General features: G+C 42.5%; 1 protein-coding gene across 3 annotated transcripts in view; it reads right to left on the reverse strand.

The window, feature by feature from the left end:
* Positions 1–3,070: 3,070 nt before the first annotated feature.
* The window catches only part of LOC146811798 (uncharacterized), a 224,297-nt gene continuing 203,699 nt past the window's right edge, over positions 3,071–23,668 (reverse strand). For all 3 annotated transcript variants that reach the window (XM_085618792.1, XM_085618790.1, XM_085618791.1), the window contains 3 exons: positions 18,081–18,202; positions 6,331–6,498; positions 3,071–4,395 (listed from right to left, as the gene is read on the reverse strand). In XM_085618792.1, coding sequence (XP_085474918.1) covers positions 3,356–4,395; positions 6,331–6,498; positions 18,081–18,202 — 1,330 coding nt within the window. In that variant the 3' untranslated portion in view covers positions 3,071–3,355. The remainder of the gene's footprint in view (positions 4,396–6,330; positions 6,499–18,080; positions 18,203–23,668) is intronic.

The raw sequence follows: 23,668 nt of genomic DNA on the forward strand, positions 1-23,668 counted from the left end.
TCCGCACCGGACATACACGGAGGGGGGCTGGGGGTACGGCACGTCCATCCACGGGGGGGCTGGGGGTATGGTGCGTCCATCCGCGGGGGGGGCTGGGGGTACGGCACGTCCATCTGCGGGGGGGCTGGGGGTACGGCATGTCCATCCGCGGGGGGGCTGGGGGGGACGGCACGTACATACGGGGGGCTGGGGGGGGACGGCGCGTACATACGGGGGGCTGGGGGGGATGGCATGTACATACGGGGGGCTGGGGGGGACGGCGCGTACCGGACCCCCAATTCCGCTCGCATCGCGGCGTACTTCGCTTTTCCGGCACTTTTTGAGTGCCGCAAAAATATTGCCGTCCGGACTGCTGTCGGTTCGAATCGTACTTCCTGGTTCGTGAAACGCAGCCTGAATGCGTCCCAACGTCACGTCGGCGCTTTCCCGGATCACATTTGTATGTATATTTTCGTCGGTCGGTGTTTTTTATGATTCGTACGGAAATGGTGTTTCCGTGCGAATCGTACTTGCATGTTTGTAATGTTTTTTTCCCGGGTACGAGTCAGACGGAGAAAACGCTCCGACCGACGGTTCGTACCCGGTTTTTCCAGGATCGGAATCGGCACCTAAGTGTCCCTCACTGATATACACGCATTGTTTTTATTGATATTGTCAAAGCCAGACTATGCATTGCCAGAGAGTGAATAAGTCCATTTCCACCTTAGATGAACAAATGGTGGGCCCTTATGTGCCAGGAACTGCGAAACTGAATCTGTCATTTTACAGGTCAAAGCTAAAAAGGGCCGAGAAGATTGTCTGAAACATGAGGGCAAATATTTTGGGTATATACAGTGGCATAGCTAAAGCTTTTGCCGCTCAGGGTGGTCCCTGAGTTTGCCGCCCAGTGACAGCCAGTGCAGGTAAGAGCAGGGGAGGGAGTCGACAAACAATGATGAGGGAAAATACAAATTAAAAAAAAAAGAAAACCACTTACATTGCGCTTGCCGAAATAGCTCACCTCACCTGCCGCCCCCCAAAAAGTGACACCTGGGACGGACCGCCCCCTAGCTATGCCACGAGTATACATAAGTAGACTGTTATTGGTTTATAATATTACCAGTTGTCACAAAGTTGTGTGCCTTATGGGATTTATAGGTTATCAAAGTGTATGTAATGAATGTATTAATAAACTTTATAATCCTCAACTTTCCCAAAACAAAAAAAGAGCTATTCCCCCAATCACCGATTAAAGTGTAACTAGTTGACACCTAATATCTTTAATTGAATAAAATGCTCCACTGCCTTGTCATGGGCGGCCACCCAAAATCTTTCCTTTTTCTACTGTTCATTGCTCTCATACCAATGTATGTGTGCTAGACCCATAAATTCTATTCTCAAAGCCATTGAAACTACCAATAGAGCATGCCTTGTGAACGTGTCCACCTCAATGGAAAATCCCTATGCCGCATGCAAACACGTTCCTTCCTTCTTCCTCACCACCCTCCTAAACTTGATTTCAACATTCCTAATAGTCATCATAACCTTGCATAAGACTTCATCTTCAGGTAAATCTGATTTCCATTCATTTTCCAAACAAAGGAGTCACTGGACTCATCACATACTCTTTAACTTCCCCTTCTCCTCATACAAACCCTTGACATATTAAATCAACAGTAATTTCAACAGATAATATACACAGCTCGTAGTACTTTGAACTGACACGTAGCTACCTGGGTTTGTCACTTTAGCAGCAACTCTGCTGGTAATCACTGCGATTAATGGCCAGTGGTCAGTCTGTGGTCTGCCATTCCCCACAGAGTAGACCTAAAAGATGCACACCTGACCAGCATGCTAAAGCATCACTCATTAATAGAGTTTGGGACCTCTGTGCCTCTCAAAGCTCTGTATGCACATACTTCTGCTTTCCAATGACTGCTCTGCATAACTACTGCCTCAAAATACATGCTCTAACACCCTTCACGCCACGCAAATCTTGCATTATTTTCATAAGCTCCTCAAAGAAAGGGTCTTACGAGGGAACTTTGGAACAAAATTTGGGATGACTTTCAGCTATTCCCAGAAAATAACATAATGTTTCTGTGGATTGGGAGCCTCTCCTATGTCTTTCACCTAAATCTCGTTGGGTGTTATTGCTTCTCAGGAAAAAGGGTGACTTGGACTATCTACCACTCCTACATTTGCCCTTCAGAGTCATTCATTTTGCTTTCAAGATCATCAAAAAAACTCTCCAATCTCTCATCTTGAAACATTCTGTTCTTGACATACACTAATACATCATGTTGAAAACATGTGACTCCTTATCCTCATGTAAATAGGATATCTGTCATTTGTTTGAACGTGGTCAAACCTAGGTTAGATAAAATGGTATTCTTCCGAACCAGTAGGTTCCTTTCAGAGTGATAAAATATATCAGGTGACGTTAATCTTTATGCAAGACACTTTTGTGGTACGCAAATACCATATCTAGGGTGGGATTAATCCCTGTTCCCTAAAGTAACAAAACATCCCTGATAAGTTTAGCATGGGATGCTTAGCGACTTAAATGTTGATACTAGGGTAATGGAGGTCAGCACACATCCAGTGTATTCAGTCGGTTTTATTTGGTCGAACCACTGGCTCGATCCATTCTGAACTTTTTATCTTTTCTGTTATTTCTTTCTTGCATAAATTCTCCTTCAACTCATTCCTCAAGCACTCTACGCACTAAACGGCCACTTGGGTGAGAATACATTTTGAGCATTATCTTGTGGACTTCTAATCCTACTAAACTGTCAATGAAAACAATTCAGGAAATAACTCCAGGCAATCTGTTTATTTGAGGCCTCACTATTGATTATTCCCAATACTTTCATAGCATAGACTTAGATCATCATCTAGTGCATAGACATCAGTTTTGGTCTGAACACACATTCTTGAGCACCACTGTTGAAAGTTTCAACTAGAGTCTACAGAGGAGACACTAATAATGGTCCTTTTACTTATATAAATTGCAACAAACTGCAGTCTGTTTGCAAACACACACTAGGTAATCAAAATCAATCTACCAAGAAAGATAAACACATATACATGTTTTGTAAACGTCACCTGACATTTTATTGGCACTGCACATTGCGTTTTTATATAAAGAGTAAAATACAAATGGTGAAGGCTGCACAAAGAGTGTGTGCACTTCACCTGTTGTCAGTGTATGTCAGTGGATGAAGATGGGCATATTAATTAATTAATTTCTGGGTGATACAGAGTGGATCATGTATACAACAGAAAACACATCACTAAATTATTCATAAGTAAATGCACATGACAAGAGACCAACCTCAAATGATTTAAAGCTGCAAAGATGTGACGTTCTGCTTTAGCCACAGCGGATTGGAGCGTCAGCACTCACAATAATCTCAGCCACCTGCACCCCAATATATTCCCCCTTTACATCTTGGACATTTATGGTGTCATCCTCAAAGATAGTTCTCATTTTTCCGGTCCAGGGTATGTCAGCAGTGTAGCGCGTTCCCATGACAAAGTATTCCACAGAGGTCTTCGGCCTAGCTTCGAGGTTGGCATTAATACTGTCAGTCCTTGAATCCGTCCGCCTACCTGCGGTACCCACAGTAAAAGTGGTGGTGACAGAAGAGGAAACAGACATATCTACAAGACCTGGGATGCCTGCACTCACCTCAACGGTAACTCCTATCTCAATGGAGGATTCAAAGCTCCAGCTAGATTCTGTTTCAATAGTAAAGGACAACTGCCTTTCAGTATAAACAGATGGGCTATCTTTGGGAGCAGCACAGTTCTGCACTTTGGTTCTGGCACTCAATTCTAAGGGCTCCGTTCTCAATATTTTCTTATCATTGAAGTTATATTTAATATCATAAAGGACTACCTTTTTGGTGGGCTTGCTATTATGGACTAAAACATACTTGCTCTTCAGCACGTAGGCTGGGATATCCATGTCCCCATACCTTTTAATACCAGACATAGCATTGAGGGTTTGACCTTCTGGATTTATTGGAGATGCTTTCCAAATGCTGACATCATCCCTTGCCCCACTTCCTCTATCATTCCAAACATAGGTCCAAAGTGCTGGGGTTACATACTCTGCTTTAACACAGCGGAAGTCATCAGCGGAAGGTGGTGCATAGTTCCCTGTAGCTGCATAGCCAAGGGCTACATAACCGGGTGGACACACAGGACGCCAAATGGCACCATCCCTATTAGCTCCTGAACCCCTATCTGTCCAAACCTGGACAAAGGAGGTAGGCTTCACCAGAGTCCCTGCCTTAATCTCCTTTGCAAATGATCCAGATGGCTTATTGTAATTATCAACGGCGATGTGGCCCAGGCTGCAGCAGTGGTTAGCTTTCCAGAAGGAGACATCTCGAGCTGCTCCACTCCCTAAAAAACAAGATACAATACGCATGAGTCCAACGCTCATACATTCCTACTCATTCGTCAAACATGTCCTTTATGTAAGTCTTGGCTGTTTTAAGAAGATTGTCTTCCATATTTTAAGGCTTCCAGACCTTTTAATTGCCATTAAAGATCACATAATTCTTCCTTCATTGTGTAATGTTGCCAGTATGTCAACAAGGATTGTAAGCAATGGGAACGCACAATAGAGGTACGACTTGTGAACCTCAAATTTGGGAGTTGATCTTTAAAATACTTTTTTAAATGAAATGGTAAATAAGGGTCAAGGAGTAAGAGACGCTCAGAGTGTGCATACATAGTAGACCATAACTGCCAAACAAAGTTGCTGATTATTTGTGTCAAACCACAAGCTTGTAAAAACCTCACTTGACACATTTCTCTTCATTCCACCTTTGGACCTGTGTCGTTTCTTGTTTTCCCTTTTTCTAAACAGTGAATTATCCTCTCTTGGTAGAAGCACACTTGCATATGGCCTAGAGACCCGCAGCATATCTCCTCGTTTAAATTTCACATATTTAGAATAAAGTAGTGCATAAACAACCCTCATTCAGACCTAATACATGAGATCCTTGCCCAACTTGTCTGCTCACCCCTCCATAGCTCCTCAAAAGGGGGCATGTATTCTCGTCCCATGATCTAAAAATATGCAATACTATTCTCATCAGACTATCTTACTGATGAGTTAGAATGCTTTCTTTTCCATCAAATGTTTGCATAATTCTTAATTTGTTTACTTGCCTTCAGCCTTTTTGGTTTTTTTTCTCTTTCATATTTTAAGTCTGGCTCTCTTATTGGGATGAGAAGGCTCTTTGAAAATATTTGTTTACAGACATTCATCCTTGGGTTAGTGAGAATTGTATTATTTGCTCTGATGTGCCTAGCATGCTCTACAGCCCAACGCGCTATCCATGCACCAGATGGGAGCCATTTGTAAACATAGACTTTCTTGCAGTGCAGCTAGAAGTGGCCTAGGGAGCAAACGTTGTCAAAATCAAGCTAATGGTAGCACCAACTCCAGGAGGCTTGAGTGGGCTTAAGCAGATCCATAACCTTGCATTAGAATTTGACTTAGCTAGCCCATCATCTGAGCTGCAGATGAAATGAAAATGGTCTGAAGTACTGAACCACAACAGTATAAATAAAATGAAAGTAGTGGCCACCTCTGAAGGTGTCGGTTATAAGATGGCAGATCCCACTGAAATTCACACGGGCAACTTATCTTGGAAGATTTGCTTTATTTACACAAGCTGGAGAGTTAGCAGATCTGCGTATTGAATATGTGAAGTGGACTAACTTGGGGCCTTGGGAAAGTGGGACAGTAAGCACTCATCAAGATATTTAACATCAGTAAACACTCTTCCGAAGAACTGTATTTCTTTGTCACTTCTACTTATTGGAGTGAGGCACTTTGATGAAGCGCGTGAGCAGGAAAGAACAGCCCCGTCATCATATGTAAAAAATCAGCACACTGTATAAAAAAGCTTCAATGGTCACTAAAGAAGAGACCATCAGCTTCATCAATGTCTGTTGTGAGAAAATACTGCATCAAAATCTTAAAGCACACACAAACACGCTGATATATATACTTATTCATATAGAATAAACTGCTTGACTAGATGCTAGTTACAGAGTGCAGTTTTAAGCGAATAATAGGCCCACCAAACTGATCAAAGGGCAAAACCTCTGGCCGCACTGATGCCTCCAAAAGGACTGGGAAAACATTATTTATGTGTTGAAATTTTCTAACATGTGACTGGCTCTTCACTAAACATAGGAGCCAATCAGGGTCAGCAGAACTTCTAAAAATTCCCAACGTCCCTATATGCCAGCCCTCATCTGACGTATTTAATCTGTCAGTGACCAGAGATTTATAGTGACCGTAAACATCTGTGAGCTTACCTTTATCATCCCAGATGTTGACCATTTCTTGTGTCTGATAAAGAACCAGAGCAATGTCTTCAGAGGCGCCTTGTGATGGGAGTGTTATTTTATCAGATTTCAGGATGTACGGTGTATCCGATGGTCTGTTATAGTTGCTAACAGATAAGAAGGACTCTGAAGTCAAACCTTTAAATGGAAAACATAGACGGTGCAGGTTAATTTCTAACCGTTCAACTTTGTCCCCAAATTGCTGACAGTTATAGAACATTCCTCATTTGCCTGGAATAGGCAATATGTTATTGTGTGGGCCAACTTTGAAGCAAAGGAAAGACACTGAAGCCATTATGGGACGATTGCTACTTTTAGACCCACAGACTTTGTAAGTGCTATACTAGTTCTGAATGGCTGGTTGGGCTTACTAGAACTGTCACTGTTCGTGAATAAAACCTTGTCTCGACTGCAGGAATATATGACTACTTTTACTTTGCAGAAGCGCTGTGGATTGTGGAGAGGTCTGGCTAACAGGGCTGGACCGGGAGCCAAAAGCAACTCTGGTAAGTATGATCAAATCATCTCAGGCTGCATAAAGCAAGCAAACGTCATGAGTGATGTTGATGTCTTTCTCCAAGGAGTACACTGCCAGAATATAGAGTTCTTAAGTATCATTCCAAAAAACATAGCATAGCAAGAATATCAGCAATAGGAATGTCCAGAAGGTTAGTAAATAAAGGTAAGCATAGGTTGACTACTCTTTAAAAAAATTGAACAAACTATTAGAGTTTTTTCATTTCAAAGCAAGCAACATAAGGTACACAATCAAGATTAATATTACTCTGCCAGGAGTTCACATGTACTGTCAATATTTATGTCTATTACCAGTCACATTCTCCACTACTGTTCCCCTTTACCTAGAAGACACATTTTCATTAGGCCTTTTTGGCTGTCAGATCACCCGGTTCACAGTCCAAAGTCCATGGCTCCCAAAGTACAAATCCAGGAAGCTACCCCAATATTGACAACATTACCTCTGGTTCTTTTTAGATTGGTTATATTTTACTCCACATATCAGTACCTTCCCTCATCCCCGTCCAAGTCAAATTCTCTAAAATTGGAGCTGTTTCACTGACAAGGACAGGAGCAGTGCTCTCAAAACCCACTGACCCAAACACAGCAACACCATCCCCAAAAGCCATCAAGAATTTCAATAATTGGATCACCTCCTGTGTTGACTCCCTGCCCCAACCCCAACACAGCAATGCAACACGATCTAGATCCCAATCCAAGGCTAGTTGGTACACGGAGTAAGGAACTCAGACTGATGAAACTCCACAACACACACTGAAGCACAAATAGATAATGAGCCAGGATAATGTAGACAGGAGTATGTTCCGATGTGTCATGAGATGCTACCAACAAAGGATCAGAACAACAAAATGCACCGCTCTGGCATATCGCATCAATGCCAACACCAACAGAAGCAATGAAATCTTCGCCATGGTGAAGAATTTCACCTCACCAGTGGCCTCCTCCATCTCGATTACATTCTAGCAGGACCTCTGCAACAATATACCTCAATTCTTTAGCAACAAAATCACTGCCATTTACTGCAACTTCAACGCACAACTGGACACAACACACCTTGCTAAATGCCTCCCCATCCTATGTAGAAAACCTGTGCTAACCACGTTGCCCGTTATCGCCCCAAAAGAAACTGCTGCCACCATGAAGTCTAGCAACTCAGGGGCCCAGTCAGACTGCTACCCCCATCTCACCTACTACAGAGAACTGAAACCCATTGGCACCAGGATGATGGCCATTCTGAATGCCTTCACCTCTTATGCAACCTTCCCAGATGCTTGGAAATTTGCAGTTGTAATCCCATGGCTGAAGAGACCCTCAGAGGACCCTTCAATATGCACCAACAACAGACTGATCTCGCTGCAACCATTTCCGGCCAAGATCGTAGAGAAAATCGTCAACAGACACATCATCGAATATCTCAGTGGCCACTAACATCTCAATACCACTCAGTTTTGTTTCAGACCTAAACACAGCATGGGGATTGCCCTCATCACTACCAAGGATGACATCCACATGACTCTGAACAGAGAAGACATGGGAGCCCTCCTCTTTCTGGACCTCACTGTCTCCCACCCCCACCCCATCCTCATCCAACACCTACACGGCATTGTAATCAAAGGACACGCACTCTGATGGATCTGCTCCTTCCTGACTGGAAAGAGCCAGTCAATCAGCCTGGCACTGTACACCTCAGATACTTGTGACCTCTTCTATGAGGTTCTGCAAGGATCCTACATAATCCAGACCCTCTTCAACACATACATGATCCCTCTAGCCAGCATCATCCACTCTCGCAACATTAACATCCCCTCCTACACCAATGACACACAACTCATTCTCTTCCTCTCAGACAAGTCACCCAGTACCCAGATCAAGTTCAATGCCTGCTTGAGTGCTACACACATGAGCCTCCTCAGTTCTTGCATTCCACAAACAGCTAAAGATCTGTTTTTTTCAAGGAGCCCGCTAGCCATAACTTTGCCTAGACTCACATATGTTCAGCACCAGGATGCCTTACTAGGCGATAGCGCGCTCTGCAAAACTGTATACCATAACATAAGATACCTTGTCAATATGAATATATGCAAGGTATGTAGATGTGAATTTAAGATTAGCAAGTACCTATGTATTCTTATTTTTATACTGGTCGATATTCTGACATGTAAACCTCCAACTTCAAAGAAAGTTTTGAAAATGTGCAGCTGATCAATGCATTTTACAACACACATTTTTAAACATCATGGTAAAAAAGCATTTTGCAACAATTCTAGAGATAAACTAAGTGACCAACTCCAAAGGAAAAGACAGTAAACTATGAATGCTCCTTTAAGAAAATTCTGAGCATCACAAGAACATGTTACTATCATTTATTGGGAGAAGGTTTCTTCTCCTCCATTTGACATGCAGCTTGTAAGTGGGAAACTGCATGGGTACAAGAAGGAGCTCTCTCTCTGTCCAAAGTGCTAAGGGGCCTCTTATTTATTTCTTACAAAAAAATATAATATTGCATCAAATGTAGTTCCATGAAAGAAGGCCTCTATGTTAAAAATGAAATAGCTTAATTGCACCTCAGTACTGGTAATTGTAAGTTCATATACATTTTTATTAGCATTTATCTCTACCAGCACAACCAGTACAGACTTCTGTGTGGTAAGAATATTTTTGAAAACCTTGGAAAGAAAAAAAGACAACTATCCCTTCCCCCTGCACTCAAACAATGCTTCCTCCTATGAACCGTCCCCCACCACCGCTTCTCTCAACCTAGATCTCAAGAACGTTTAACTTATGATGTGCCTCCTGTCTAGGCAGAAAGTCTTTTGAGTTCATGACTGTGCAGCCCTATGTTGTTGAATCATAGAATTATAACTATCTAATTTGGAGCCATTCAAAATGTTTAGTGCTTTTAGGCTCTTGGGGCAAGTGAGTTTTTCATAGTCATTACTAGGGAAGGATAGCAAGCGTCCCCATTGTTTGGAAAAGTCTCTTTCCGTTCCCTTTGTTGCCATAGAGAGCTACTCCATGCCCAGGTTCTACCATAGTTTCTCCAGCCAATTCTGCTCCAAAGGTAGTTATTGTACCCGCAGAATACCAGGATTGACTGTTTGGCTGCTGTGCTCTCATGGCTTATGGGAGTGCAGGGCTGGACATTGGTAAAATTGTGCATACTGGGTCTATCCACGCCACCCAAAAAGGCTAAAGTGATGCAGCGCTTTGTCAGCCTTTCACTACTCCTGGCCAAATGATTCATTATGCAGCGCTGGAAATCTCCACGGGCTCCTAGAATAGGGCCTTGGGGGAGGAGGTGACTGCTTTGGGGCACAGTTGAAGGTGGAGCACTACAGCAGGAGGAGTAAAGGGGCCTCCCGTAAGAAGCCAATCCCTTTTGATCAAAATGTCCTGCACAAACAATTTTGAGTACAAGTATCTGAGATATCATGGTGAGGTAGAGTAAACTCTACTAGTCCACCGGCATCAATAAGGTTCACATGGGAAATCTTAGAACTAAGGGTGACGCTGATAGACACATATGAGACCGCAACAAGTGCTGTTGTTTCAGTGCTGTGTCCATATCCCTATGGGGGATTACCCTCCCTTCCCTGATATTGAAATGTCCCTGCATATATTAGTTGGGAGGCACTTACTTAGTGATCCCTCTACCCCACATCCCCTCCAGTATGCCGGGCTCTTCCCACTTCTCATCTTCGCCAGTCATGTCGGAGTATAATGCCATGTATAAAGAATGTTCAGTAGGGTTTCCCTGCCCCCTGCTTGAGAGGCAAAATTGTTAGCTTGTTCCAATATTTCCCTTCATTACTTCTGGTCTAATGTTATACCCAGTGCCTTTTCCCAAGAGCGCAGGGATGGGCATTTATCTTTCCCCGCTTAGCATTCATGTTAGAAATGGGGTCTCTAGTTGGCAGAGGTATGCACCCTGTCCAAGTAGGGACCACCACTCAAGTGAGGGTAAGTCAGATACACATCCTATATTAACCTGCGCTTACCCTCTGGTAGCTTGACACAAAGCAGCGAGGCTTAACATAAGAGGCAATGTGTAAAGTATTTTTGCACACTTTAATTTCAGTAACGCAGTAAAAACACCAAAACTAGACTCCATATAAGATTTACAAAATACAGAATATTAATCTCATTAAAATAAAAACAAAACAAAAAACATCCAATAAGTAGAAGTCGAGATATGAATTTTTAAAGATTAAAGGCAAAAACAGTGCTTAAAAACCACTAATGGTCAAAAGGTTACTTGAGGTTGCAAGGGTCCTGTGCAAATCCAAAGTTCGGCCCAACAGAAATAGATGTTAGGCCAGCTACAGAAGCCATGCAGGGTCTGCTGAAGAAGTAGCTTGTATGGAGCAAAGCGTTGACATCGAGAGCACGACACGTCAAGCTTTTCTGCACAGTCAGGTTACTGCGTCACCACAGTACTCTGTTGAGGTACAGGCAATGCATTGTCGAGCCGCACAGAGCATCATTGTCGAGCCGCACAGACGATGTTGAAGGATTGGAGCTGCGTCATAATCGAACCTTGTAGTCGGGACCTGCACCGTCATCAAATTGGCACTGCGTGAACATTGTTTTTTCTCCCACAACTGGGTTGATGCACTGGTTTTGAAGCAAAACAGCTGCAGAGCCCACTTTTGAGGCCTAAGACTGGAGGGGGACACCTCAGGCAAGGGTAGGACTAACAAGACTTCTGAAAATAGGAGGCAAGCCAGCAAGGCCTTGGACAATCTTGGGTTCAAGGATGTAGAGAACAGGTTCAGTCCTTCTCACACCCAGGCAAGAAGCAGCAGGCAGCAGGCCAACACAACAGAGCAAGTAACTAAGTGGCAGTCCCTCCTACAGCAGAGCAGCTCTTCTTCCAAGCAGAATGTTCCTGGGTCCAGTAGAGCTCTGATTTGGTGGTGTTAGGGGGCCAGTACTTATACCCAAATGTGCCTTTAAAGTAGGGGAGAAATCAAATAGGCATTTGAAGATCACAAGGACCCTGCCTTTCCTGCCCCGGTTTTAGACACACTACAGGGGGTTCTCCAGCTCTTTGTGTGGGGACAGGCACAGCCCTTTTCAGGTGCAAGTGTCAACTCTTCCCTCCTACTCTACCTCAGGAAGGTCCATCAGCCTGCTGATGGGTCATAAGGAGGAATATGTCACACCCCAGCTCCCTTTGTGTGACTGTCTGGAGGGTCTTCACAAAAACCAGCTGTCACCCTAGCCCAGATGTTTATTCAGAGACAGACAGAGGCACAGAATGGTTCAAGTAAGAAAATGCCAACTTTTTAAAAGTGTCATTTTCAGACTTACAAACTGAAATTCGACTTAACCATCAGCTGTGATCTCAAATTGTGAGTCCAGAGACCCCAAACCCCAAATTTCTATCTGCTCCCAATTGGACATTACCCGTAAAAGAGGTTTAAGATAATCCCAATGTTAACCTATGGGAGAGTTAAGCCTTACAGTAGTAAAAAATGAATTTAGCAGTCTTTCACTACCATGACATGTAAACGTTATATGTGCATGTCCTACCTTTTGAATACACTGCAACCTGCCCATGGGGCTGCCTAGGGCCTAACTTACAGGTGACGTAAATGTAATAAAAGGGAATTTTTGGGCCTGGCAAGTAGGTTAGTTTGCCAGGTCGAAATGGTAGTTTAAAATTGCACACACAGGTTCTGCAATGGCAGGCCTGAGCCATGTTTCAAGGGCTTTGAGTTGGTGGCACAATCAGTGCTTCGGACCTACTACTAGCATTTAATGTGCAGGCCCTGGGCTCATATAGTGCAATTTACTAGGGAAGTATAAGGTAATTAACTATGCCAATTGTGGATAAACCAATGTCGCCATGTTTAGAGTACAGAGCATATTCACTTTAGCACTCAATCTAGCAGCCAACTGACTCAACCGACACAGACTTGTGATAAGCGCGTATTTTAGAACAAGCTGGAGAAGTTTTTAATTGCAAAAGTCTAAATGAACTTTAACCTCCATGATGAAATCCTTAGTTTTAACATAGATATTATGGCATTCACTGTTTAAAACTATTGTGTTTTTTAGTTTTATCAACATGATTTTATAAATTTGGGGATAGATACTACAGCATATGTTGTCTAAAATCACTTTTATTTTAGATTTATTAACATGCTTTTACGAATTTGTGGATTTCTTTTAGCACGGTTGTAACTTTGCAATGGTTTTAAGTAATCAGGCAAATAAATAATAAATATATTAAATATACTTTAGCACTGGTTAGCAGGATAAAGGGCCCAGAATCCTAAAGCCAGCAACAATGAAGTCAGAAAAACTGGAGGTCAGGAGGCAAAGAGTCTGGGGAAACCACATCAAGGATTCCAGGTTTAACAATTCAAAATAGCATATACTCATGAAGTAGCATGTCTGACCCCCATTCAATAAAATAAATATTTTTTGTAGGGGGTAAGAGTTCCAGTGGTGCCCATTTATTTTTCTAGGTGAGCAGCCAAGGTCACAGTTGCATATAACAAAAGTGTTCTGATTCTGGAATACATATTCCTCGTTTAATTATTCTAATGTTTTGATAGTGTCGTAGTCAAATAGATCTCTAAGGGTTTTGCCCAAGCCCTCCAACCACCTCTGAAAGGGGACCCTGGTTAGTCCTGAAGTGTACTCCGAATTGTCCCAGAGGAGAGGGAAGGGGGATGGAAAGGAAGTAAGATACCTTCCAACAGCAATCCTAACTCCAGACCGCCAGCATTGCCCTGCATTGTTTTGGTATGCTAAACCTTCAGTTGCAAGGGCACCTCCCAGAGGGGCCACACATCCATAGTGTGGTTTATATATCCCTTACTAGCCCCCCTCTGTGTCCAGTGCATCAGGTAGTGAAGGTGAGCAACCACATAGTAATGAGCCAGGGCAGAGATCCCCAATTCCCCCCGCAGGCTCAGTGAATATTGCTGTAGCAAGCCGTTCTTTTCTGCCTGCCCAAACATATGAATTACACATCGACTGGAAGTCCCCAATGTTGTCACTAGGTACAAGGAGGACCAGTGTTTGAAAGATGTAAAGAATCTTAGGTAGGAATCTTATGCTACTTAAAAAGTTAAATGCCCATTTTGTGAAGTCAAGATTGGCAATTTAACACTGAGCATGATGGCAGATTTTGGCGCACCTGTTACCATTATTTTGGATGTTTATATTCACAACATTGGTCAAATGAAACACCTCTACAACCTACTGATATTCTTCCCAAAGCATATGGGGACCAAGAAATTGACATGCTCGATTACTTTTTGGAAAGAGTGACCTGCTTAGGCAGGCATGTAAGAACTAAGCTGTGAAAGGTAAAAATATAGTAGGATGGCAAGATCTAGCAAAGATGGGTTTACAACTGGTTCCAGGATCAGACAATCTGGTACAGCTGAATGACACATTTAGCTCTTTTTAATTATGAAAATAATGAAGGTTTAGACACAATTTTAGAAGGTTATCCTGAGATTTTCAACACAAAAGTGGAAATAATAACAAGTTCAAACATTTAATTAGGCTCAAACACTCCACCATCCCAGTGGCACACAAAGTTAGACCTATCCTACTTAGTGTGAGAGATGACCAGAAGAATTTGCTAAACAAATTAGTGGAAGAAGGGGTAATTGTCTCTACAGATTCTTCAAAGTGGATTAGCCCCATTGTAATAGTCTGGAAAAAGGTTGGAGATATTTGCCTATGGGCTGAAATATAGTCTTTGACTGCCATTCACTCCCCAGAATACAAGACCTCCTGGCCAATATCGGAGATGCAGAAATTGTCAATCTTTTAGACTTAAGTTCGGCCCATCACCAAATTCCTTTGACCCCAGATGATCCCACCACCTGTGTGACACAGTTTGAGCAGTGGCGTAGCTAGTCATATTGGCTCCTGGGGCAGTCCCTGACTTTCTCACCCGGGAGCTGGTAAGAGCGGGCGGCGAGTATGTCTGGTCGGCAAATGACTTGCTCTCCGGGGAGGGGGTGAATGTGCTGGTCAACAAATGACTTGCTATGGGGGGTGGTGGGGAGGTCGACTTGGTCACCTCCATGGGCCCAAAAAAGAGTGCCACCCAGGGCGGACCGCAACCCCCCTCCTGACCCTTCCCGGTTCCGCAACTGCATTTGGGGCATATACATTTTTGAGATTACCGTTTGGCTTGGCAAGTGTATTCCAGGAACTTATGAACACAAGTCTGGCAGGAATTAGTGGTGTTCAAGTCTACCAGGATGATATTTTCTAAATCCGTGATTGAACACAAAACAATCTTAAGGAAGGTTTTGGATATTTTGAAAGAGGTTAGAAAAATGCTTAAAGGTGATAAATATTTATCATTAAACCCAGCTTTTCTCTTATAGAAGCCAATTCTGAGGTCACACCACTTAAAGACAAGGATTCCTTAAGATAATTTCTAAATATGAGTGAGTATTGCTTTAGATTTATCTCTGGTTATGCCTAAGTAGTTCAACCACTATGGAAGCTTTTAAAAAATGGAATGACATTTCAACTAGATACCATCACCAATAAAGCTTTCACAAAAAAGTCAAGCAGTTGATTGTTAATGCGCCTGCTCATTCACATTTTTCATCAGTTCAAAAGCGTCTTGTCACTTTGGATGCTAGCCAGCATGGCTTGGATGTGGTTTTATCCAAATGGGTATCTCGTAGAGAAAATACCAATGCTTTTGCATCAATAAGTTTGAAACAAGCTGGAGTTGATTACAGCATGATAGAAAGGGAAGAAATTCCTGTTCCTGAGTTGTAGAAAAATTTAAGACCTTCCTTTGGGGGACCAATTTTGAGATCTTTGCCAATCACAAACCTCTTTTACATCTACTTGACGGTAATGGAACTGGCAAGGCCTCCACAAGGTTAGTGAGACCTTTATGCTGATTTCAGAAATTTAACATTACCATTAAGTGCATTTCAAGAGGACGGAATACCAGAGCGGATTGTCTATAAAGGATGCCTATTTAAACACAATCTCAGGATGAAGCACTTGATGATGTGGAGTGTGTGGTAATCATGGTTGAAGATATGATAGAATCATTTGGTATTGTGCAATATAGAGAATGGTTAGCTGGCATGGAGAAAGATGAGGTATTGGTGGCAGCCAAGGATTTGGTAAGAAAGGGCTGGCCCAAGGATAGATCTTCACCCATGCCTCTCAAATCATATGCCCTAGTGGCCAATGAGCTGTCCATTGTTAAAGGCATTCTGATGCATGCTGATGTTTTCATACCCCAGTGTCTCTTTGCGACAAGCTTGTCAAAGATCCTCCTGAAGGCCACTTAGGAGTGGGTTGAACTTAGAGAAAATTAAAACAACATTTTGGTGGCCTCCAATGGACAGTCAGGTATCTAAATGGATGGACAACTGCAGCACTTGTCTTTCCTCCGACAAACATTGGAAGACAAGTCAGACTCCTTTGCATGATGCTTGGTGTAAGTTGACTTTAGATTTTGCAGGATCTTTTGAATTCTTACCAGCTGACAAAAAATATCTCATTGTACTAGTGATTACTATTCTAAATAGGTTTATTTTGAGTTAACTTCTGCACCCTCTACAATGGTAGTAATACAATTTTTAAGAAACATTTTTCATATTGAGGGCAAAACCAAACAATGGTACTCACTTCACATCTGCACAAATGAAAGATTTTATTTTGTCTCATCACAGAAAACACCTAAAAATAGCACTTTTGCATGCCATTTTTCAATGCTCTTGTAGAAAGGATAAGTTCTTGAGAAAAGGGATTCAGACTGCCTTGTCTACAAAAACTCCAGTAGATGTGTTTTTGAAACTAAAACAGTGTTCATACCTAATCCCACCTTATAGATCCACAGAAATTTCTCTATTTACCGTGTTACGAAAAAAAGACCCCAGGTCTAATAAATGTCCTGATTGACTTAAGGTATTATATCCCAGGACTGATTGTTGTGCCTGTGAAGATAAAAAGAGACTGGTAACCACTACATTACATCAACAGTCTCTATATAAGAGGTATTTTGATAACACAAATAATGTTAGAGATCAAGACTTTAGGATTGAAGACTGGGTAATGATCAAAAGCCCAGGTAAAGTAAAAAAAGGTACTTCTTTCCAAAGAATTATGCGATACAAACATTTACAAGATGATGAATTACTTGATAACTCACAATGGTTTATCACAAACTCAACCAGTGATGTATCAAGACCCCCTCTTGTTGAGAGGGGTGCTAGATCAGGTATGCTTAGTGAAGAGTCCTCATTTTCTTGTACCTCTAACTCACATACAGCTTTGAAAATGATACATGCTAATGAGTCACAAGGGGTTCTTGTGGAACGCGTACCAGGTCTTGAGCATGCACTGCAAAATGAGGAAAACTCTGAAGCCAGAAGCTCTCTCAAAGTTTCCTTGCCTGTTAAAAATAAAGACTTTGTTCTTCACTAGGTATGTTGATGTGTATCTTATTTTTGTTCTTTATTAAGCAGGAGTAAATGTAATAATGGGTACGTATGTATATTATTCCTACGCTCATTTCCTGCCATAATTGTCAACTTACAAGCAGGCAATGGAATTGTTATTACTTAGCATGTATTTAATTGTTTATGCTTAATCGCTTGGCCCACGGTCATCCACCCACCCTGTGAGTCAGGAAGCTGGTGCTGGAAGTCACGGGATGAGGGTGCTTCGGTTGTGGGTTCGTGCATCTTACTAAATAAACAAGATTTGAAATACACATTTTGGTGCCCACCTGCTTCTTCACAGGCCACAACCAATACTTAGGGGTACATTTGAAACCTTCCTTCAGCTTCACAGGAGCAATCACTGCCATCTGACAACCTCTACACATTGTGATCCACCATGATCCCTCTTCCCATTTGCCACCTATTTGAAGAAGGTGGTAAATGGAAATGTAAAAGAGCCTTTTATTGGCCAGAAATAGGGATATGTCTGTGGATATTGAACCAGTAATACTGGTACCACGTGTTGTTCTACCTTTCTGCCCAACAACTCATTATGCCCAGAGTTTGGAGAAAGATACTGGACACAATTGATAATTCCCGCCCCAATATCTCCTTATCCAAACTCTTGGTATCTCGTAATGGAGGCCTGTGACAACACTTTAAAAAAAATCATGTGCTATACAAAATTTTAGATTAGTTAATTGCTTCTTAAGTAAAAATGAATACCTCCAGGCTGGGCAGGATCATTCTCTATTCTCCAAAGCCCAACGTCTGCAACAGCGCCTGATCCTCTGTCGTTCCAGACAGGAAAAAAGAAACCAGTTTGAACCAGATCTGACCGGACACACCTATGAAACATTGAAAGTTGGGGTCACAGTTCTGCATGGTTTTTCTAAATTACTTTTTCACAATCATAGGACACAAAAAATAATTTCAACCAATAAACAGAACCAGAGAAAAGAGAGATAAATAATAAGCTGATAAACAGGGTAATTCAACCCAGTAAAGGAATGTTTTAGCGAAAGGACTATGCATCCCAACCAGAAACCATTGCACAAATCAGGTATGGCATCAAAGCATTCATTTCTGTAAGCTGATAATTCAATAACCCAATAAAAGCACTGCTCACCAGGCCATTGCCTTCTTCACTGATAGCTGATTTAGTTTTAGATGAGGCTGGCTGACAGATCTCAATTTGCACTGCTATGTTAACCTTATAATTACGCAGTCTGAGAAGGAGATTTGGGGGCTATAGGTACCTGTTGTATATGGCAGTGAGACAGTTAGACATGCTCCTTTCAGAAGCTGCCTCCTCTTTGCAAGGTCCAAGACAACAATCGAGCCCATTTTGAATCAGAATCACCTGGATATTAGGCAGGAAACAGCTGCTGTCTTGGAGCTTTAAATGTGCAAAAATCCAAAGCCAGCAAAGGAGTAAACAGAGAAAGCAAAAGCCAACCTCAGCCCAAAAAAATGAAAAGCAAAAAACACCATGAACTATACTCCCTTACTCTTGGCATAGCCAAGAATTTAGCATACTTCGCCCTAGTGGTGTGTCCTAGAATAATGAAGTTTCATCACTGGCAAGATGTCAAGTGAAAGTGCAGTTACTTCCTGGGAAGCTTGAGGCACTCTTTAATCATAAATCTGTGATTTCATACATGGGATCCAATTTAATTCTTGGCATTTGCCCAGTTTTTCCACCAGGGCGATGAAGTAAATTACTCCATCGCCTTGACGGAGGTGCCACCCAGCGTTGGCAGAACCACTGTCATGGCAGTTCCTAGAATGCATTGTTAATTTGAGGGACTGCTCCTTCAACATAATACATCGGTATGGCAAAATAACAATTTAAAAAAAAATGTTTTAAACAAAATGGAATTTGCTCTTTGAAAATTAAAAACAATGCCCCCCTCGCCATGAGAGTTTTCTCCCATGGTGAAGGGGGCATTGATCATTATTTTTAAGGGCCCTTTTTACAGCTTTTTGTCTGACAGAGTCAGACATTGAAAATCTGATGTATGTCCACCAATCTAAATTAGGTGGGCTATCATACAGCCAAACCTCCGATGGCCCTTACTCCGTCAGGCCATCAGAGTAGTTTGACCATGGCAGAGGCAGAGTATTCTAAATTGGGCAAGAGGACATTAATGGTTAATGAGGGTGAACTCTGTTGCTGTAATGACAGAGTTCCCTTTCCGCCAACATTTAAATCAGGTCCTAAATCTAAGAAACATTGAAAAAGTTTGTTACCGTTCAAACTTTGAAGATTACAGAATAATATTTAAAAGTAGGCGACACTACTTTTTTTCAGCTGGTGAACAACCATCCTCCTTCTGAATACTTATATTCTTAACACCGAGTTATTTAAAACTCAGATATAGGATGCATTTTTAATCTACATAGATCTAAATCAGCACACCAATAGGGGAGCATTTAATCTCTAGAACGCCCCTGAGGAACTCTATGAGAGACGTCTCCTTGGTTACCTCTTTGAAACTACATTGAGGCGGGGCTTTAGGGTAAAACATGCAACTTTGATGGGTGAGGGCCACCTTCCTTGTTGAGGAAAGCCCTCCAGTATAGAGCATTAGGTAGGGGAAAAGACTCCTTTTACTTCTTATCCTTTCTTATTATATAAGTGAATCTAGTACATCTTGTCATGGTATCTATGTGACGGATGCGGTCTTTGGGAGGATATACCAGTGATACCTACAAATATCTTGTGGCTCATGCTCCAGCTTCTATGCGTGGGTTCCAAGTTTTATGGTATTGACGGTTGAAGCTGACGAGGAAAAGATTGGTTGTTGGAGGCTGAATTCCATTCCTTGGAATAAAACCTACTTTCTCTCACAACTTCAAGGAAGACTGGATCACTTATTTCTGGAATAACACATCACAAATTGGCGATGAAGGGAGAACTCTTTAGTTCTTTTGGACTTCAACTCCAGCAGTTTTTATTTTGCATACTAATTGTTGTACGCTTTGGACTATAATATGGTTAACTTCTAGAAGAAAGGTATGCTGTGCCTTCCATCATAATCTTCTCTTTTGTGAATTGATTTATTTTTCCTTGTATTTCCTATTACTTTTGTATATTTTCTATGGGGTTGAGTGAATATTTAATGCTTGCCTGGGATTTCCTCTCATCACAAAGAGGAGTAATTATATGTGGACTCTGATATTCTTCTTCCTTCCCATGGATTATTTCTTGAGGGATTAAAAAAAAAAAGAAAAAAAAGGAAAAAGTTTACAGTTGCGCACTGGTGATCGTGAGGGCAATCATGTGCATCCAAACTTATCTGCTTCATGAGCTTCACCCATGCTTCGGTGCACGCCTTCCTTGCTGCAAGCATCTTCCTATGTGTACAACTACACGCACTCTCTCTGCTGCACCCAAGTTCATATGTCTCGTGCTCATGGCTCAGGTTTCTTCATTCAGATGCTCTGCTCCCAGCGTCTTCTCGTGATAGCGGTTACACATACTATCTTCTTGTCTGCATTCTGGTTAACATGTGGAACGTTGGATTGTCTGGCTCTACACCTGGGTTTTTGTCAGGTGCGGCTCCTTCATTAGACTGGAGAAGTGTCGCCCTAATAACAAAAATGCCGCCAGAAAAACCCAAGAGATGAGAAATAAAATGGTAATAATGTGAATCTATGACCATTTTATTTTTCACCAATCCGAGACCCAACTGAGTGTAAGGTCGTGGAGGGCCATTACCGCAACAGGGAGGAGTGGTGAGCTGTGCACTTAGGTTTAAAGTGCGAATGTCTCTCTGGCCAGCTGTCTTGCGACAGCCAGCCAGACATGTGCATTTTAAACCTCTGTAGACCAGTTGTCATGGACAGCTGGGTTAGAGAAAGCACAGGCCTCCAATGCACTTGACAGCGCTGAGATAGGCCGCTCCCTCCAAACTTGACGCTTCTTTAATGTTGGTTACTAGCATGAGAGCAGCACCAGGATTGGTTAGGGGAGTTGCCTGAAGCTCGTGCTGGTGTGAGCCGGACGTCATACGTGTCATGCAGCAACTTACAAGCAAGGTAAGGGAATATTTCTTTTTATTTAGAGTCACAGACACCACAGACACCACCTCAAAATCTACCTCAGAGAGGACATTTACTGAGGCTAATGGCTAGTTTGATGAATCTTGAGGGCAACTTTTGGGTGGAGAAATCAGGGTCTGCTGGCAAGTTTATGCATCAGTGGGGCAGGCAAATAAGTGGTGGGTGGATGTGTGCATGCAGGCAAGGCGAGTGGCAAATAATAAAAAATAAAGTCACATACCTTGCCTGCTGCATGTCCGACATTCTCATTGGTCCCTCTTCTGTCAAGCTTGGGCTCCAGCCTCAAGGAAAATTCTACTAACCAATCCTGGTGCTACTCTCACTAACATGAGAAAAGCGCCAGGATTGGATGGAGCATCATGGATGGATGCTCCTTCAGGCCCTTTAGGCCTGTGCTTGGTCTTCACCAAGCTGTCTAAGATAGCTGGTTGGAGAGTGTAAGACCGCCAGCCAAAGTGACATGCGCACTTTGGGGCATCCAGTCAGCCCTGGTTCAGCCCTCCTCTGCTGCCAGTTGGCAGCAGAGGAGGACACGCCCACATTTCTCCTGGCTTGAGGAAGGTTGGCTGCTGCTGTGCGCTAAATTTGAAAAATAAAATGGCAATGAAATAATTTCATTGCCATTTTATTTTTCAAGTTTAGTGCTGCTGCAGTGAGCGGGGGGCGATAGTGGGCGGGGAGCGATGCTCCCCCACCCTCCTGAAGAAACAACAGCTGGGAGAAATGCTTAATGACTGAAGAATTAATAGCTAGTTATCGATCTGTTTGATGGTGAGGTTCTACAGCTAAAATACATATTGTTTTCTAGAGTACTTATCTGCATCTTACAAGTTACAACAATCGCATCACAAAATGGCAACCAACAACATGAAAAGGCATAGTAGTGCTTGGAAATGTTTTCCCATTGCAACAAGAAGCTATGATTTTCTTAACAGGCATGCTGCGTGATCTTAGTCAAATTCCTTTGCCTACCCGCCCAGGTAATTCATCCTAAAGCTTAGAGTGACTGCACTTCAAAGTGGTGAGTTGTCACAGAAAAAGCAATGTGACAAAATATTGTCCAGCCTCAGGACTGGCACCACCCCAATGAAAACAAAACAAGAACATATCTGAATTCATCTCCAGAAGCATTCTGGGGGGCTACAAAATAGGCTTGGGTGGTGAACTCAGCTTCGTTCACAGAGTTTGTGGAGTTTTTTTGCACTTTGTACTCCAAGATGTTTCCTCAATCCCACTCGTCAATGTTAAGTTGGCGAGCGTGAGCAGGGAAAATTCACACTAGACCACTTCCCAGTGAGATTTCGCAATGTGGATGGTTGCAGATGGTCGCTACCACTTGCGTTGAGAAACCTTCCATTCGCGTTGAGGAAGCTGCCGCTTCAGTAGAACTTCTACTGGAGTGACAGAAAGAAGCAGCACCCTCTTGCGCTGTGTGTGATGCCATTAGTGCTAATTTTACAGCACGGGTTAAACACCCGGCGCTATAAATCTGTATGAACGGTGCAAGGTAACGCACTCCGCTGCTTGAGGAACTCCGCATAGCATGGCGAATGTTTTTATGTCACTTCGCAAACTCTGACCAGGCACCCTACAAAATTGCGGTACAGACACTGGACAGCAGTAGTGTTGAAGAAACCTTTGGATGGTCTTCATGCCCAGAGAAGGCTAGAAACGGTAACCATCCCTGGGCCTCGCTGATGGTAAATTCCCACAAATTCTACTCCTCTGCGTTACTTAGGGAAAATAAAACTACTTCGGGCTTTCATTTTCTGACAGTCTATTTCTTATCTTATACTGACTCCCTTTGAGCAATAAATGTAACGTAATGAAAATACATATGTTCTCTCTCCAAATATGTGCATCACATTGACAAAAGAACCAATGCGTGTTCCTCCTTTCCCAGAAATGCAAATCTACTATGGTTAGTAATAGCAAATCAGGAAAATAAATAGTCAAGGTATAGTGCTTAGAAACCACTTTCTTCCGGCTCAGACTGGACGGGACCTGCTACTAACGTCATCTGCAGGGATGTAAGCAGATGCTCATGCAGGAATCCTTTCACTGAAGTGCCCTCTTTCACCACTCATCTTTAATGCATGCACCCACCCACCAAAGATATTGCTCAACCATGTAGATGATGTAACTAGACTTTTCTGATTTAACATTCTCCGTCACATTAAGACAGTTTTATTAGTTATCGATATAGCGCTGCAAACTCAGAGAATTTCTCTGCCATATAGCAGGCC

The sequence above is a fragment of the Triturus cristatus genome, chromosome 7, assembly GCF_964204655.1.
Source record: "Triturus cristatus chromosome 7, aTriCri1.1, whole genome shotgun sequence".
Lineage (NCBI taxonomy): Eukaryota > Metazoa > Chordata > Amphibia > Caudata > Salamandridae > Triturus > Triturus cristatus.